Below are 19,665 nucleotides of genomic sequence, written 5' to 3'. Positions count from 1 at the left end.
TAAGAGCACCCGACTGCTCTTCCAGAGGTCATGAGTTCAATTCCCAGCAACCACATGGTGGCTCACAACCATCTGTAAAGAGATCTGATGCCCCCTTCTGGTGTATCTGGAGACAGCTACAGTGTACTTATATATAATAAATAAAATAAATCTTAAAAAAAAATAATCTGTATAGATTTGGAGGGGGATGCAGGGTGGTAGTACCCTGGGTCCAGTCTCCAGTGACTAAGTTAAACAAAATCTCTTCTAGAGTTTATCACTGATGTAAAAAATATTTTTTTAATTGATACAGGGTCTCATCATGCAACTCTGGCTGACATGAAACTTGCTATGTAGATCAGGTTGGCCTCAAACGTATAATTAATTTACTACCCATGTCTGCCTCCTGATGGTGTCAACATTTTAATTCATCGGCTGACTTTTGAAATGTGAAGAATAGGATGATTATATTTTGTTCCACATATCATTAGATTTGTATTTTACTATCAAATGAGCATGGCACAGATAAGATAAATTCCATTTGTAGAATAGCCCAGGGTGATACAAAATTACTGTATTTATCTTTAGTTATGAAAATGTCATTTTAGCTTTGAGGGGTGAAGTTGGTTATGAAGTTATTATATTTTCTGAAACAGGAGCCAGAAGCGTTGGCTGTCTGGGATATTACAGTAGCGTCTGTAAGCAGCTGCAGTTCTAGAACCTGCTCAGGCATGAGCTTCCGGTCCTACTAGTTCACGGGACCTATGGAGTCCTGTGAATGCTGAAATCACCCTGGGTTTTTGCCTGGGCGGGTGTGTGTGTGTGTGTGTGTGTGTGTGTGTGTGTGTGTGTGTCTGTCTGTCTGTCTGTCTGTCTCTGGCATTTACAGGTAGTGAGTAATTCAGCTTGACCGTGAACACTGGGCCATTCTTTAATTTCACTTCCATGTAAGCCAGGGAAGTTACTTTCCCACACTCTTCCTTTCCTCCCTTTTCCTCTCCTTCTTTAACATTTCTAGGAGTGATCACGTGAACATGGCAATTCCATAGACATATACAAGGTGCTCTGCTGTACAGCTCTGCAACCCCCCTTAGTCTATGTTGTCCTAGATGGCCTTGAACTCACACAGATTCGCTGCTTTTACTGGGATTAGCCATCATACCCAACATGTAACTTGTTTCCTAGGAGCATTTTCTAGACATTTTCAAGCGTCTAGAAAATAGAAGAACCACGTATTACTGTCCGGGACCACCCGGCCTGCTTATGCCTTTCTCTCTCTGAGCTAGGTGTTTTCCGCTTCATGGGCCCTTGTGTCCAAGTAGCATACCTGGGGGTTACCACCAGCCGAGAATACTGGAGACTTCCTGGTAGCTTGCTTTTACACAAGAATGAGTTTCACTCTATTGTTTCACTCATGAGATTGGAAAACTTATTATTGTAGGTAAGAAGTTTTTGGGAAATCAAAACTTATGCTATTGGTTTCTGATGTGACGTATGTTTATCGTTACCCTGACTACCAGTTTGTGTTTGTGTGATTTTTCTGCTTATAAGCAAGTGCTTTTTGCTTGATTAAATGAGACTTGATCAGAATACTGTCTTGTCTCGCACCTCTTGTCCCATCCATCCCACTGCCCTCTCCAGGGTCTCCGTTGATGTTCCCACGGGCCAGGACATATTACAAACTCAGGGACTTGAGTGTAGCTCAGAACAGAGAGCTTGTCTGACACACTGGAGGCTCAGGTGTGATTCCTTCCACTCAGGTGTGGTTTTCAAATACGGTTCTTCAAAGGTCATGAAAGCGGGACTGGATTATATAAAATTGGGTGAGCTGCACATGCTAGTCCCTCACTGGGAAGGGACTGCCATATTTGCAGTCAGAGTGTTCCTTACAGTGCTCATTTGGGGGTCCAGATTAGTAGTTACCAAGACATTCTGCATGTGAACTTTGCTCACTTCCTGCCTATAAACTAATCTGAAATGAGGTTAGAGAACACACGCGTGGCCAAGAACCACAGGCTAGCAGTCGAAGCATCATTTCTTAGGGCCCCTCTTTCTCTTAAGCCAAAACCAACTCTAAAGTGACAGCCCCCCACCGTCTCACTCAGTCTGCTCTTAAGCTGGACTCGGTCCTATCACAGGCATGTCTAGCCGGACCCAATTTCAGAAAATTCTTAAAAAGCAAGGTGACTTATGAACCTGAAGATTTTATCATTTTTCTGTGCTGGGCCTCATACATGTTAAGAGCTCTATTAGCGTCATACTCAGCTAGAATCTGAAGGTTTAGGAATTCCCTATCGTGTCAGAAGGTAATAGCACAAAGCTGAGAAGATTGCCAGGCTCACGTAAGTTAGTAATTAAATTCCGGACATGGTAGTTTGTGTCTGTACACTGGTCCCAGCTAAGGCACAAGGACCTCGCAAGTCCATGAAGTTCTGAGCTTTGTTGCAGGGGGCCATTGAATCTAGGACCTCACATATGGTAGACAACCACTAAGCTATACTCCCGGTCCCCTACAGGCCACTTCGGTCATCGGCAGACTTCAAAGGTTCCAACTGAGGAAGCTGAGGTCGAGATGGAACCTAGCCATAATCCTTTCTCGTGTGACTGTGACCTAGTCCGCCACTGCCTGTTTATTGGGCATGAGTGGGGATGGTCAGAGGACTATTTGCTGGAGCTTAGCTGTCTTTTACCGTGAGTCCTGGTGATCAGGTTCATGTTCTCAGGCTTGGTGGCAAAGGCCTTTACTCTCAGCCATCTATCTTGTCAGGCCCACAAAACTCCATCTTGATTATCTCAGGAGCTGGGCAGCCCAAAACCTCATCTTGGCTAAGGGCAAACACTATGTGAATTGGATATTTACTACCTTTCCCTTTCCTTTTTCTTTTTTTTTTTTTTTTTTTTTTTGTTCTTTTTTTCGGAGCTGGGGACCGAACCCAGGGCCTTGCGCTTCCTAGGCAAGCGCTCTACCACTGAGCTAAATCCCCAACCTCTCCTTTTTCTTTTCTTTCTAAGCCTTTTCCCCCTTTTTCTTTCTTCTTCCTCTTCCTCCTCCTCTTTGGTTTTTCAAGTCAGGGTTTCTCTGTGTAGTCTTTACTGTCCTAGAACTCACTCTGTAGACCAGGCTGATTTCGAACTCAAAAATCTGCCTGCCACTGCCTCCCAAGTACTGCAATTAAGGCATATGCCACCACCACCCAGTTCCTCTTACATTTCTTCGAGGTTTTGCACATTGGAGAGTGTATGACTACACATATGACTATTTCAAGAGAAAGATTCTGAAAATCTCCTATAAGGAATAGGCTCACAGTAAAATGTCAGAATACACAGTATTTTGCATTTAAGAAAAATTGTGTGCATGCACCTGCCTAGTGCATGTGTAGGGGTCAAATTACAACTTGTGGGAGTTGGTTCTCCCATCAAGTGGGTCTGCGGGATGACCTGAGGGACCAGGCGTGGTGCAGCTCAGGCTTATCCACTGAGCTACCAATTTACCAGTCCCATTCTGTATTCTCCATAAATCTACCTTATTTTTAAGAAGTCATCAGATGACCCCAGATAGATTAGTAATTCTGACAACTCTTTCCTAATGAAAACTATCTATTCATATTAAGTAAGGGTAGGTAACATGGCTAGCAGGTAGTCTCCTTGGTGATTTGTGTTCAATCCCTAGTGTCCTCGTGGTGGGAGGAGAACTGACTCTGACATCACATGCATGCCATGGCATGAGTACACCCACGTACAACACATTCTTGCACACACACATACACACACATGTACTCTAAGTAAAAAATAAAATACTCAGATACTTTATCAGTTACTCCAATATTGCCTTCCAAGTAAAATGTCAGACCATTTCCTTCATCAAATCACATCAACTAAGACACAGAGAGGTTTATTTAAGAAAAGTTTTACTAATGTGTTAATATTTTGCCAACATTATTGCAACGAGTTTAAAAGGCAGACAGACTAGTCTAGGCTTTAAAGGAACAAATGAGGGTTGTACAATTAAATTATTACATAGATCTAAGGAGTTTACTGAATCACTACACGGCCCAGAAAACAAATTAAATCTGAAAGATTAAATCCAGTATTAGCACCTACATTATCTCTAAAAGTTCAACTTGTAACTGCTTTGTTCATTCCTTATGTCTCTTAACTTCTTCCAAACAGTGCTCTCAAACTCCTAAAAGAAAGGACACAAGAAATTCCAATACGGAGAGGACAGAGATAAAGAAGAGCTGGGAAAGTTAACTGGAACTTGCAAGTTACATGGAAGCCAAAACTTACTTGAGTCAATCAAAAGATTTCTGTGCCCTGAATACTGTATGTGAGGAGGCTAGGAATCAGAGTTTATAAGTAGGTTACAAATTAGCAACATACAGTGTTATTCCTACCACTTTTTTCTCCTAAGTTACATCTGTAACAAAACTAGAGTCAGGTGCTTAGGGTGCCTGCTCACCACACGGGGGCGGAGCTGGGGGGCGGAGCTGGGGGGCGGAGCTGGGGGGCGGAGCTGGGGCAGCATCTGGTGGCCGAGTGTCTGGCTTGTGCTTACGGATCTGTGTACTGATCAAGCAACACACACAATGTCCCCCAACACTTCGAGGTAATGCACATTGACAGAAATGCCTTCAAAGAAATAACCTGAACTGCTTTAAATACTGCTCTAATGATGACTGCAATGCTAGAACAAGTAAGGGATTATTCTCTCAAGGAGCTTCTGACACTGAACGGTAGGAATCAGTCTTAAGAGCTGAAGCACATCAAGGCTGGTAGCATGGGGAATCCGGGCAGCAGGTTAACCGGACCACAGGCATAACACACCCTCGAAGCCTGTTGCTAATCTGGGGAAGAATTGAGCTAAGACACGACTCGTGGAATTATAAAGCCACCTGGGAAACTGACCCACGGGACGAGGAGAACCAGTGATACTGGTGCCAGATAAGAAAACGACTTTGTCTTGGGCTGTCCAACTGCCTGTTTTTTAAATGGCTTTGAATTTTTAAAAGTGAATTGCTTCCTTGTGTTTTCTTGGAAACAAATCAAAGATCACTGAGTCCTACACAATTGGGAGACACAAAGTGGATGCTGAGTGACAAGCGGTCACTCCAGGTGTGGCACCGTGGCTCTGGCAGCAGAGACAAGAGATTAACGCTCTGGAGAGGAGGTAGGGACACTCTGCCATCAGCCAGTAGATAGACGAAGGTCCCAGCTGGAGGTGGGATCTGTAAGTCGGGAAAAGCAAACACTTTAGAAAGGAATGCTAAAAAATAAATTAAAAACCAACCCAACCCTCTAAGGCTTCTTACAGATGATGAGCTCTGCTGGTGCCCGACTGTTTGGTAGATCTGCGATCACTTAGAATGTGCTGTCACACAAGTGCTAACAAATGTCAGCTTCTCTTACCACCCGCTGATTTACTGTGACAGCAGTTATATTTCACCTCTCTCTCTTTTTTTTTAGCCTTTATTTTACGCACAGCAGTGTTTGGCCTGCCTGTATCTATGTACCACCTGTATGCAATGCCTGTGGAGCCCAGGAGAGGGCTACAGGCATGAGATCGCTGCATGACCCCCTCTGGAGGAGCAGGCGGTCATCTCTCCAGCCCCTGTTTCATCTTTAATATAGAAAACCTTAGAGAACACATATGTGTCTAATACAGATGCACAATATTAGAAAAGGGCAACAAAGTTTTTGCTTAAAGCTCTACTAACAGCCTCCCCATGGTTTCTGATTTCATGCTAATTTCCCTTTAATAATACTTCAACCTACAGACACCTCATAGACTTTTTAAAAAAGGTCAAACTGAGTAAGTTCTAGTTTATAATCATCCCAACAGCGGATCCTGGAAGTGAGCAACATAAAACTCTGAAAACTATGCTGTATTGGACAAAAATATTCGCATTCATGAAACTATCTAAAGTTCTGAATACAAAGCTTTCTCATTTCAAAATTTCAAGTTGAGTCATGACAAATGGACCATGCCGTGTCACTGCAGCTAGAAATGACAAACTTATTTCAGTGGCACGCAACAAAACCAGAGGTCTCAGTGGAGTGGCTCATGTGAGAAATACCAGTTTGGAAACTGTACATGAGAAATGTATGGACAACTCATGCTATGTGTTCAAAATGAAGTTGTAAAGGAAATAAACCACATACTAGTCATTATTGAGTCCTCTGGCTTCAGAACTATAGACAACACAGAACTAGTGCTGAGACACTGCAGTTTGGAATGTTGAGAGATTGATCAGATCCAATACATGAACAGGAGACAAGACACTGAAAAGAAGGAAGGAGTCAACACTAGGACAGGAACCATCTGTCCTTTCTGTATATTCTTGTGCTGCAATCACTGAGGCCTACAAAGGGCCTTGAGCCTGTCCAATACTCATTAGTATTGGAGAAATACTTGATCTCTACTTTCACCACAGTGTGCTCATCCGTGAGAGGAGACCTTATGAGATCCACAAACACCATCAGTACAGCACATAGCAGACGAGGAGCCCTGACATGGTGGTTGCTAGTTTTACCCTAGAAGATATGTGTGCTGTGTACAGTCTGTCTTGTGCTGCTTGTTAATCAGTGCCAGAAGTACCTGTGAAGTGCAACGGAATGTGTAACTGAAATGGATGGGAACAGGAAGTACCATTTCTGTCCTTTAAGAGCTGGACAAACACAGGCATGGACTGAACAATATCTGACTACAGGTTTTTATCACTAGTAACTAATTTGTTTCTATTTATTAAAGGGCATCACCTGGCTATACAAGAATATTAACATTCTGACCAAAAGAATGAAATTTATGTTGTACCCTCCAGATAACGCTCCTTCCAAAGCTTCAACTCTTGAAATTCCCTGGGCTTCCTTAAAAACAAGGTACAAAGACAAAAATCTCTAGGCTGGTTCAGCTGTATGCAAGACCCAACATTTAAGAGGCTAGAGCACATCTAAAGTGTTAAAGCAAGCCAAGTCAACTCCTCTCTAAGGATCAAAGTAACGACCAGCCTGGAGATAGCAGGGGAAACTAAAAATTAAATTTATAACCAAGTAGATTTGAGCTACATACACATTTAAAATACAAGGTGACCTCGGGATTAACTCAAGCTTACACAATCAATAGAACATGCGACATGATTTAACCCGCTCTTTACATGCGTGCTAAGATCCTTAAGACTGTAATAGAAACCATGGGATGCACACTCACCTTTACGTCTACGGTTTATCTCCCACTGCTCACACCTCTGTCTTCATAGATGGTGATTTCAATCTAAACAGCATGGCCGTCAAGAAAACACACCAGGATGTAGCACATGGAGGAGACAGACAATACATAAGATAATACGGTTTGGTTTGTGCAGACTCCCTTTTCAGCCTGCAGAAAGTTTAATAAATTGCCTGCAGTGATGAGAACAGTCACTTCTAAAACACCAGTTTTACAACAACTCTGCACGGTGTTCTCTGTGTCTGTTCTGTCTGCATGGACGTACACACAGTGTGTGCATCGTCCATCACAGAGGTCAGAAGAGGGAATCAGGTCCCCTGGAGCTGGAGTTGTGGCTGTGAGTGTCACGTAGGTGTTGGGAATAGAACTCGAGTCTGCAGGAGCAGCCAGTGCTCCCCACCAGGAGCTGTCTCTCCAACCCCTGGGAAGTATTTTGTATTTGTAACTAGTAGGAGATTCAACTGAGAATTCATAGAGATTGAGGGACTCAAAAATGCCCTCAATTATATGAAAATGTTTTTGTGGAAGAGGGTCATGACCCTTCAAAGAATCATTGCTGCAGAGTAAAATACCTGCTAAAATTATCACCTGCAGGGCCAGGACTGTGTGACTAGGTTAAAACCATTCAGTCATGACTTCACTTACTAATAAGTAAACGTGGCTTTTGCAGTTTTATTTACTAAACACTCTCAGTAATTTCCCAAAGCCTCCTGCCTCTAGACTATGGACAGTATGCCAAGATGAGATGACACACTGGCAGCTGTGACAGACCAACTAGCCAGGTGACCCTGTGGACCACAATTCGTTTGGATGACGTCTCACCACACCCTTCAAAGGGGCTTCATGTTCACAGTTCCTGCAGCTCAGATGTATTACTCTCTCAGGCTTCACTTCTACCAGATGCCCTCAGAACCAAGGAAGACAGGTACACAGTTCAGAGCCCCGTGCAATGTGAAGTTCAGAAAGACACGGACTACCATCATGCTGGCAAAGGGATGCCTATGGTATAGAATCCACACGAAAGTTCTGAAGGCACACATAAGAGGAGCAGAAGTGAAATACTTTTTGTCCAAGGCCAAGGCTAAACAGTACCACCATGGTTTTCTTTTTAGAAATACTTAAGACCTTCTGATCTGGACTAAAAGGATACAACTCGAAGTCCTCTCTCAATGGGGTCTGTTAGGAGGAGGCCTTGGGGAGCATATATCTTCTCATTCTGTTCTTGAATATATTTGGAGACTTTCTTCAAGACCTGTCAGAAGGAAACACCACAGCTTTTTATAGATTTCATCAGAAGCATTAGCTAGATCTCAGAATATTCAGACAGCAAGTTGTCTTTGAATGCAAGTCAGACTGGTTTCTACAAGGCAGAACAGTCTGGGTTGTCTGGCTGCTATCCGCTGTACAGACACAGTGGGTGTGTGCTAGACTCCAGTGCAGTGGACGCACACACATGCAGTGAGCAGCAGCCCTTCCCTCTCACCTCCATTCTGTACAGGGACTAAGTCACTTACACACACACACGTTTTCCTGCTACTACTCATATGCTGCCAGCAGCTGAGATGGACTCTTCTAATACGAGGCTTGCTCTCGGTCTTCCTGCCTAAGAACTACTTTCCTCCCTTTTGTGTGTTTTCAGCCATTTCAAGTAATGACTTGGCCTATGACAAAGGGAGCTCTGTCCCTCTGCTGGAGGCCCCTTTTCTTTGTAGAGCACACAGACGTCAGTGCTGGTGGGGTTTCTGACCACAGATGGCTCGAATCATTTCTGCGTTTGCATACAGTGATGCTCTGTAGTTTGCTCTTATTTCCTAGACAGAACTTCAAATTATGAATGTAGTATTAAGCTTGAAAAAGTCAAAACAAATGTAGACAAAACCCAGAGAGGACACAAAGGAACCTTGAGAAACAGCCAAATCCTCAGCTTCAATAAGGGCAATTCTGAGAAAGTGAGAAATATGTCTGAGTGGCTCTCTAAAGTCAAGGGGCTACACGCTCGACCTCAGCTCAAAGTCATCCCCGCCCCTCTCTAAAGGACTGCCATTTAGTCTTTAAGTTACACAGTACAGCTTTAGATCTTCACCGTGAGAACATGGTGAGGGACAAACTTGCTCACAAAACAGACAGGGAAAGCAACGTATGCAAGCAAAGTGGCGCTGCAGGTCGAGCGTTCGCCAGGGGCTAAGAGTGCCGATGTACCAGGAGTGCAGTAAAGGAGGGAGACGTTACAACTGAGAGATTTTAGTGTAAACTATCTTAAAATACAAAGCTCGATGAGGTTTGAATAGTTTACTACTTACTGAATGGAAATACATAAATAAATATTTATGTGCCATGCGATTTAGAGTCTGTCTTTGCAGATAACATAATCTCAGGCTTATTCCTTTTTAGGTGAGGAGAGACATTATTGAAAGAGCAATCTACATGGTTCTTCAGTAAATTAAAAACACTATTTGTAAAGATGGCAACTTTTTGAGCCTCATTATCTGAAGCAATGTGAGTTTGCTGTTATTTTCAGCTCTAAGAACTGAACTATGCTGGTCATTATGAGCAAACTCCTCGGGCATTGTCTTCAGTTCATCAATAACCCTAAGTGAATGAGTGGGAGAAAGGCCCACAAACTGGCTCAGCTCAGGACTTCCAATCATCTTTCCAATCTCCTTACCTCATCACCTGAACGGGAAACTGGAGAGCAGGCCTCCCTCAGCCCCAGAGCAGTAACAGCAGAGGGACAGAGGTGTGTGCGTGGATGTTGGTTTAAGAATGAGTTCTTTTAAACCAGCTTTCCTCCTTGGCCTCAGGCCACTATCCAGGAAAGAGCATTCCTATTATTTGATTCAAGCATAATTTTATTGGACAAAGATTCTGTTTAAATTTTAGTATCATTTATGTGCATCTGGCTATTAGCTCAGAAACAAGTGAGCCATTCTCATTCTCTCTCTTCTCTCCCTTTACTACCTCCCTCTCTAAAAGGAAAATTCCAAATCATATACTATTTTGGAGAAGGCAATACAAGTTGCTTCTGGATGCTTCATTCCTAGTAACAGAAGATGTTCATAGGGGCAGCCACTCCAAACCGCACCTGAATTTAAGATGACATTTTATTCATGCTTACATTATTTTTTATCATTTTTCTTTTTCTTTTTTTTTTAGAGCTGGGGACCGAACCCAGGGCCTTGTGCTTGCTAGGCAAGCGCTCTACCACTGAGCTAAATCCCCAACCCTTTACATTATTTTTTTATGTGTATGTGTGTGTGATTTTTGTGCCTGAGCCAGGGCATGTATGTGAAGGACAGAGCACAACTACAGGAGTATCCTGGAGAACGCACGGCTCACACTCGGGTCTTCAGGCCTGCACGTAAGCTCCTCTATCCACTGAGCCATCTCACTGACTCTTACACTTTAAATCAGTGTCAAACAAACCAAAATATTTAACAAAATCACCTTATTTCCAAACACCCAATACAACCTCAACTAGTGTTATATGTACAGAATCCAACATTATCCAACTTCCAGAATAGACAACTGCTCTTCCCAGGAACGTGACTGTAAACAGGCTGCTACAAAACTGCATGAGCCAGGCTCAGTAGAGAACAGGATCTTGGCATTTTCAGAAAATACTCAAGTGTCCTTCTAATTACAGCCCACAGGCAGAAGAGATGCATTCTAGTTGGTAAACAAAGCAGGCAGTGAGGAAAACCTCTTAGAAGCTCAATTGTTCTCTAATTCTAATAGCAACAATGGAGAAATAACACCATCGTCTTAACAATAAATAGCATATTATAAGCAACAAAGCACATAACTGTCCACGCAAGTTTTAAAAGGATTATTGACAATTTCAAGAAATTTAACCCACACAATAAAGTGTAAACTTTATATTTAGTTTACCCTTTGTAGAATAAGAAATCTTAATGTTTAAAACACTGGTGTTTAATTGATTAATCGTGCCTTTTCATGAGGAACTAGAGGACAGGGGATGGGGAGACGGTTTGCTGTGCAAGCCTCGTGACCTGAGCTCAATGCTCAGAGCTTGTTTAAAGCAGGGGACAGAAGCCTGAGTCTCAGCACACCTTACAGGAGACAGGAAGCTTGAGAGCCAGCTAGCGGGGACGATGCAGCAGTGAACAACAGAGAGAGCCTGTCTCAGTCAGACACAGTGGAAGACAAGATCCTGTCCCTGTGGTTCTTCTCTGGGCTCCACCGGTGCCCTGGCATGTTTGTGTGCAATACAATATATAAATCCATAAGAATATTTTTAAAAACTACTTCAAGAAAGTGTTTATTAAACATTTACTATATGTGAGGAAACATATTAATTCCAAGATCTACTTTACAGTTGAGAGACCTCCAAGAAATGAATGTACCCAAGATCCTGTAGCCAATTACTAATTGTCTGTACCTAATTACTAATTCCCTCTTACAGCTGTCACTCCAAAGGATAAACCTCTACCATCCCTGGCAGAAACGCTTCCTTAAGAGCATTGCTGGATGACTATGTTTTCAATCTATGGGAATTCAACTTCCCCTTTTCCTTAAAGTTAACTCCTCCCTGAATCCTGGTTCTACTATCAGCATATCCTTTGAAATCCTTCCCTTCCTTCCACCCAAACTGCCACACTCCTAATCCAAGGAGTCTCAGCGTGGGCTTCTGTGGAGCTCCCTACCTTGCGTGTCCATTGCCACTCTCGGGCTCTTTCCCCACACACCCAAAGCCTACTTAGAATCAGTGCTGCCTGACATCTGTGCTCTCTCTGAGTGGCTCCTGCCACAGAGATAAAGTCTACACTTCTAATCCAGTCTGTCTGTTGAAACATGTGAAGGAAGGCGTGGGAGATGGAGCTCGAAAGGCAACCTGATATCAGCTTCAGGAGGATCTTACTCGTTCCAGTCATAACTGGGGAAGAAGGAGGTCGTGACTTAGGAGTAGCAGAGGAAGTAAGGCTGTGTTTTCTAAAGACAGTGGAAAGTGAGCTGGAAAAGCAAAGGGCAAGGAGAAATGCGTTAGGACAGCGCTGAGCAGTCTAGGAGCAAGACAGGGGAGCGTCAACAGAGACGACAGCAGAGAAGACCATGACCCGGTAACAAAGGGGAACAGAAAACAGCAGCCTTTACAGCTAGGCTCCCTCTTCATGTCTCAGCCAGAGAGGGCTATTGAACAGGACGGGGAGATGGGGGTTTGCATTCTGAACATTTCCAGTTGACAACTAGCAACTCTATATCTGGTAGGCAGCTGGAAAGAGGAGAAAAGAACTCAAGTTGGAGGCTATGACTGAAAATGGAAATTTTGTGAAAAACATTCTCAAAAAGCTGGAGACAAGGAGACATCCAGATTTTCTACATTAACTTTGCATGTAGAGTTGGAACACTGGCTGTCACCCCAAGCAGACACACACATTTTGACCTATTTCAAAAACATGTAGGACCTACTCCTATGTGCTCTGGACACAAGAGCAATAGCAAAATCTGAATTATTATTACAAATATTTCTAAAGTTTAAATCAACTGTTAATATATAAACTATCTTTTCTCACGATGTCTAGAGATCTGTCTGAACACAATGTGGCCTTACCTTCTCGTAATGAGTCTCCATGCATAAGAAGATGGTGTATGCTGTTAAACAGGCCAGACAGCCTTCAAGATATGACTGGCCCCCAAGCTTCTCCGCTTCTGCGTAAAGGTTATTTAGAGTTCGAACTGTTTCTTCAAACTGCTGTCTATCAACCTGTAGGGGAGAAGATTTTTAAAAATAAGTTCTAGAAATGAAGACGGTCAAATCATTCTTTGCTACCAGACAGACCTTGTGGTCTTGACAAAATTCCAAATTTAAAAGACAACAGAACAGGCATAGAAACAAATGCTGTGATTCCAGAACACATGGGTGCCAAGGCAGGTGGGTCAGTAGTGCGAGCAGAGGTGGGTCAGTAGCATGTCTGAATGCTGGTCACCAGTTGTGGATCTGTTTGCTAACAATTAGAAGGCATAGCCTTATTGAAGGTGTCACTGGGGGTGGGCTTCTGGCCACTCATGTTAGCTTTTTTCTGTCTCTAACTTGCAGATCAAATGTAAACCCTCAGCTATTGCTTCAGTGCCTGCCTGCCTGCCTGCCGGCTGCCAGCTCCCTACCATGTTGGTCACGGAGTCCACTCACCCTCTGAACTGCAAGGCCCCTAATCAATTGCTTTCATGGTGACTCCTTACAGAATAGAAAAGTACTTAAGACATTAGCTATATAGTAAGTGTGCGTACAGCCTGGGCTCATGAGACCTTGTCTAAAAAGCAAACAAAGCCCAAGAGATAAGGCAAACAACTCTTCCTGTGACTAAATCCAGAGCTATGTCACAATGTAAACGCTGAGAATTTAACTTACCCATCTTGTGGGATACTGGATATTGGGAAGGTTCAAAATACTACTTCTCTACACTCAATGTTAATGCCATTCTTTCTAGTCACACATAATTGTACCCTGAGCACCTAGACTGCTATGGCCAGTCTTTTACACACACACCCTTAATTGTAAGGGCACATAAGAAGAGGTTCCTTTTACCCTGGAAAAATATTTATTCATTTGCTTTTCTAAAGAGGGTCTCACTATATAGCCCAGGATGGCCTCATACTTGTGATTTCCATGTCTTGGCCTTCCAAATGCTGGGATTAAGGTATGCATCACCATTTCTGATTGAGAGTACGTTTGAATACTGAGGAAAGAATATTTTAGGCTGAGCTGTCAATGGTTCTTTTTTAGGCTCCTTTTTTGCAGCAGATATTTTGTTACTAGATGCTCATACTATAGGGAAGGGCAAAAATCTCAAACTGACACACTGCTTCACAGTAAAGCCATTCCTGACCTCTGTGACACCATTACTCTACGTTAATACTAATGCATTTGCTATTTGTCTTGGTAATATTTTAGTTAAGGACAGGCTATGTACGTCCCAGAGAAGGCAACTGCCTCACAACCATCTCTCAGATGACGTTTGTGCACTCAGTGACAGCAGCACAATTCTGCTGCTGCCAGCCTGTCTCTTACTCTAGCCATGCCTTTGTCTTTTTCTTTTCTTGAGACAGGGTCTCACGTACTCCAGGCTGACTTCAAACCCATGATATGGCTAAAGACAGGATGACTTTCATGTTCTGATCCTTCTGTCTTCTTCATCTTTTGAGGATTAAAGACATAAACTGCCACACCTAATTCTATGTGGAGTAGGGGACAGAACCCACAGTTTCCTGCACATTAGCCAAGGACTCTAAAAACTGAGTTCTAGGGCTGGAGAGATGGCTCAGCGGTTAAGAGCACTGACTGCTCTTCCAGGGGTCCTGAGTTCAAATCCCAGCAACCACATGGTGGCTCACAACCATCTGTAATGAGAGCCAATGCCCTCTTCTGGAGTGTCTGAAGACAGCAACAGTGTACTCGTATATAATAAAAAACAAAAAACTGAGTTCTATTTCTACCCCCACTAATTTGATTTTACTTTCTTCTTCTAACAAAGTTTTGCAGACTTCATAGTTCTTTCATCCTAGAATTTTAAAAGCCCAGTCACAGTAGAACATTTCATCTGCCACCTTCCTCCTGACCCAGAGCATCACACATGCTAGGCAAGCATTCTACAGAGCCGCATCTCCAATCCAAGAAATAAATCGGAAAGTAGAGAGTATTTTATGATCCTCTCTGTGAGTTCTTAAAAGCTCTTGGGTCAGAAGTGGTTGTCGTCATTGCTTTGCCCCTAGTTACTGTGACAAGGGCTAGGTGGACAAGAACACTGAGAGGAGGGCCAGCTTCCCACATCTTTCTCTACTTCAGGATAGGGTCAAGACTGGTCACTGAGAGCTGGGCACAAGGTTGCACACCTTTAACCCAGCACTTGGGAGTCAGAGGCAGTCGAATCTTTGTGAGTTTGAGGCCAGGCAGGTCCCCATAGTGAATTCCAATACAGTGAGAGCTACAGAGTGAGACCCTGTCTGGAAACAGCCCTCCTTCCCACTCCCCCCCTTTAAAGGGAAAAAAGGTCACTGAGGATGGAAGCCATAGTGCTCTTAACCTGAGAAAAAGCACAGTCCAGTGATGCCTGAACTCACCCCTCAGTAGCCAGTGCACATTTGATAGTCTGACTTTACTGTTACTTCAATAACCGGCACTGTTATGATTTCATAAGCTCTTTCATTGTTAGATATCTTTATATACAATATAATTCAAAACAATGCGATCCAATCAGGATTACCTTATTTCTTCCAGATTAGAACTGCCCTTCTAGATCTATAAATTGTCCTTTGGACTAGAAATACTATTATCAGAGTCTAACAGTTTGCAAGACGGAGGCAAATCTAGGGCAGGTTAATAAACAAATCTGTAGCCAGAAATTTCTTTTAAAGAATGAAAAAAAGGAATAAAGTTGTTTTAAAAGCATATTATAAGAAAACTGGGTTTTTCAGTGGTCAAGCATTCACTTAGCATGGGCTAAGCCCTGGGCTCCAACCTTAGTGCATGCACATATGAAGTCCATGCGATTTTAAAAAGTTAATATAAAAGAATGTGGGATGGGGCATAGATGGGAGTAGTTAGGGCAAACAGCATTAACAGTTATGGGCTCCATAATGTTCTGAGCTCATGGCATACATAGAGACAGTAGCCCCATAGGACTGTAATTCCTAGTGACATGGTAACCAGCAGCAATGCATCCCTCCCTAAGCATCCACCTTGCAGAAGTGCAACAAATGCAACAGATACTTGGTGGCATCAGGGAGTGGTCACCTTACTGATCTTCTCTACAGTCTACGCTACCACTCTCCTTCTGCACTGCACTCCTGCTGGCCCACACTTCATACTTGTGTAAATACAGCATTAGCATAACAAACTGCCTTTGTGATATATATTTCAGTGTTATCAAGTGACACAACTGGACTTAAGCTCCAAAGAACAAATTCAGGAGTTTTTAACATCTGCTATGTCTAAGCACAGTAAGACAGTCATCAGCTTTCCAAAGGTCTTTAGATAGAAGTCTTGTTGTTGAAATGCACACTGCTGAAGCCCACAGTGATCGCAAGTGCAACGCCAAGTCAAAGGTTACTTCTGCTGACCAGATAAGTAGAATGTGTGTCTACTGCCGTCCATTTGTAGTTTCTCTTCTCAGAAGACCACCAAGGGTGACTACAACACTTACATGTTGGCTAAAAGGACAACACAGGTTCACCTGAAGAACTACTGAGGCAGCTGGGCTCTCAGGCATCGAAGCATCACACTGTAACAGGCAGGGGAGTGACTGCTCAGCTGACAGAATTCGGGGCTCTCAAACAGCTCGCAAGGATTTTTAAGTATAATGTAACATGAGACACTTGTGCATTAGTTCCTTTCTCTAGCACACTGGCGAGTGTGATATTCCCTCAGAATGAAAGCCAGGCCTACCAGCAGGCCAGCACAATCACCAGTCTTTCTAGGTTAGCAGAGAAATAAAGAGGCCTTTCAACTTCATCACACAAAATCAAGGAAACTTAAATGTATAATCAACACACACACACATAAAGCTTTTCCAAGTGGTTTACAGCAAGTGTTTAACTCGACACTAAAATAGTCAAAGGCACATGCCACACAGTGGTCAGTACCACAAGCAATTCTGCGGTTTATCAAGTCAATGAAGTACCACTTTTGGATGGCAGAATTTAGCAACATCAATTTCCTGTAAAGGTCTGTGTGACTACATCTGGTTTTCTTAAGCTAAGATTATTAAGGAAAGGTTCTACCACACAGGATGAAAGGCTAATGCCTGATGTCGCATATATGTGTACTGGCTCAACAAAGAACTCTGACTTATAAACCATTAGAGGCCTTTAAATGACGAGTCACAAACAAGGCAACCAAAACCTGCTATCCTCTCCCTCCTCACTCTCCCTGAGGCAAGAGGGCATCGGATCCCATTACAGACGGTTGTGAGCTACCATGTGGTTGCTGGGACTTGAACTCAGGACCTCTGGGAGAGCAGCCAGTGCTCCTAACCCCTGAGTCATCTCTGCAGCCCCAGAGACAACGGTCTTGCTATGCAGTTCACACTGGCTTACAACTCAGAATCCTCCTCCCTCTGGCCCTCGGGTTCCAGATTACAAGTGTCCACAACCACACACTATTTACACAGTATCTTTTCAAAGCTTCTTGGATCTTTAATTGGCAGTTCGAGAAAGGCAACTGTGCCATTAACTTGCCTATGGCATAAATCAAACTTAAGGGCAAGGTAATGAATCAGTGATTTTTCAGCCCTAACAGTCAGTGCTGGGAATGGAAGCGGTGGACAAGTGGTCTACCACTGAAATAAGGTTCAGGATTCCCACCCTTCCCAAGCCACTTTAGAGCATGGCATTTTCAAGTTGCCTAGGTTGGCCTTGAACATTCAATCTTCCTGCCTTCGACTCCCTAGTAGCTGGGAGTAGTCCTGACTAAATATTTAATGCTGGGGATAGATCCCTGGGCCTTCAACCTGGAAAGAACAGGCTCTTTGCGTTAAGCTACACACCCAGCCTACGAACCACCAATCTGATTTTAAATGGCTGGTACACATTTCTCTGGTACACACTCATCTCCACCCACCTACTCCACAACCAGCATTTCTTAGCCCCACACCCACACCACGCTTAATTACCTCAAAGTTCCTCATCCTCCTGGCTCAGTTTCTAGAAACTGACTTATGAACAGCAAACAGAATCTGACTAATACGGCCAAAGAACAAAAGAATCACACGGGCTAGGCACAAGAACGCACAAGAACACACAAGAACACACAAGAACACACGCACACAGGTAGATTTCTGGTGTTGTTAAATCCGAAGGAATGGTAAACAAATCCCGTCTTTGTTTACAAGGTTGTCCAAAGGACCTGTGCCCGTGACCGTTTTGATATGCAAGGCAAACAGGAAGCTCTCACTGATTATGACTGAGTGCAGGGTTGGTTCAGCTACAACCTGTCCCAGCCAATGTACGTTTTTCAGGTTCCAAGAAGGCCTGTCTGGACTACCAAGCACGTCACTAATAAACCCTTTCAGCTGAACATCATGATCAGCACAGTGACCACAAATATCAGTCATGAGAACGATGACGCTGTCTTTTGAGGATATAGACTACCACAGGAGGTTATGAGGCAGCCCGGAGTTCCAGGAATTAGCACCTCATCAAGATGTCAATAACTGAGTATGTGTGTGCACCTCAATAAGGTGTCAATAACCGTGTCTGTATGTTTGAGTGTGTGTACGTTTATGTGTCGGTGTCCTGTTAAGGACACTCTTGGGTGGACTGAGGGGTAGCGTGCATCCCAAAGTTCTATAAGACCACTGCACTCTGAGCATTACTAGCCTTAGCAGTCTTTCTCTAAATACTAGACCGTAACTTCTTCGTAGACCTTCTGCTATGGATCTGAAGGCCTCCTGATCTCCAGAACTGTGGGACACTCCCTCCCGCTCCAGGGACTCTACACTCCCCAGGGGCGGGGGCAGGGATCCAGGCTGCGTACCCTGTTCTCCAGCTCCGCGGGGAACTTGGTCTGGAACTGGCAGCGGGTGCCACTGCTGTAGTCTCGCTGAATGAAGACCTTCCCGGACACCGGCGCCTGCTGCGGCCTCATGGCGAGGACAGGACCCGCCGCTCTGCGAGTTCGGGCAAGACACAGGTCAGATTGCCGGCCTAGAGCCGGCTCTCGGGCCCGCCTGCCCTTCGGAGCCACCCACCGCCCAAAGATGCCCAAGACCTCCCCCTCGCCGATCCCCTTCACTCATGGCTGTAGCTGAGAGCCTCCAGCTACCCAAGCCCAGGACCCGCGCCCCCCGACATCCTGGTTCGGCCCTGTTAACACAAACCCGCCTCCTCAGCCCTCCAGCAGCTGTCGCACCACGTTCGTCGTCACTTACGTCCTGTCGCAAAAAGCCTTGCCTCTCCTAAACTCATTCTGCGCCACTCATTTATACCCCGCCCCCTCCGGCCGTAAAGGATACCTCCGAGGCTGCGCGCTGCGGAGAGGTGCGCGGTAGCTGGGACAGAAGTCTTCCTAGTGTAGGCGGGTGAAGCCCTTCCGGGCGGAAGAAGAATAAGAGGTGGATATGGATATGATCGGTGTATCGGGAGTTCCTGGAAAGACTCCGGGGTTAGAGACTCGTATTCTGTTAGCTGTGGGGAAGTGGTTTCTGATCATAGGAGTGTTTCCTTTCTTGACTATGCGTTCAAGTTTTCCTGTGGGCTACAGCACCTCCCTCCACAAAAACAATCGCCACTCTCCAAATCCCTTAAACCCAGACTGTTCACCTATATTTACAACTACAAAGCGCGCTACCGGGGGTGCGTCTGGACCCTGGTACCCTCTTGTGCGGGAGGGAGGTGAATAATATTCTTGTTCTGAGCCGTTGGCTTTTTTCATCCCAGAGACGTATGTACATCAGCTATACCTGCGTAGGTGACCAGACTGTATCTACAGTTCTCTCATTGGTTCCCTACTT

General features: G+C 44.2%; 1 protein-coding gene across 4 annotated transcripts; it reads right to left on the bottom strand.

The window, feature by feature from the left end:
* Nucleotides 1–3,870: 3,870 nt before the first annotated feature.
* On the bottom strand, nt 3,871–19,132 carry Golga7 (golgin A7). Of its 4 annotated transcripts, none has more exons than XM_063275571.1 (6): nt 19,033–19,132; nt 18,690–18,822; nt 12,771–12,923; nt 8,352–8,453; nt 7,184–7,251; nt 3,871–5,204 (listed from the first exon to the last, which is right to left on the bottom strand). In XM_063275571.1, the coding sequence occupies exons 2-5, from the start codon at nt 18,798–18,800 to the stop codon at nt 7,213–7,215; spliced, it is 405 nt and encodes a 134-aa protein (XP_063131641.1). In that variant the 5' UTR covers nt 18,801–18,822; nt 19,033–19,132; the 3' UTR covers nt 3,871–5,204; nt 7,184–7,212. The 4 variants fall into 4 exon arrangements, with proteins under 4 accessions (XP_063131641.1, XP_017455674.1, XP_038950600.1 ...); XM_017600185.3 differs by having other exon boundaries at nt 7,184–7,246; XM_039094672.2 differs by having other exon boundaries at nt 7,184–7,246; nt 19,037–19,086.
* Between the last annotated feature and the right edge of the window lie 533 nt (nt 19,133–19,665).

Source organism: Rattus norvegicus, chromosome 16 (assembly GCF_036323735.1).
Source record: "Rattus norvegicus strain BN/NHsdMcwi chromosome 16, GRCr8, whole genome shotgun sequence".
NCBI lineage: Eukaryota > Metazoa > Chordata > Mammalia > Rodentia > Muridae > Rattus > Rattus norvegicus.
The sequence above is the reverse complement of the archived record's forward strand: the minus strand, read 5'-3'. Positions and strand labels throughout refer to the sequence as shown.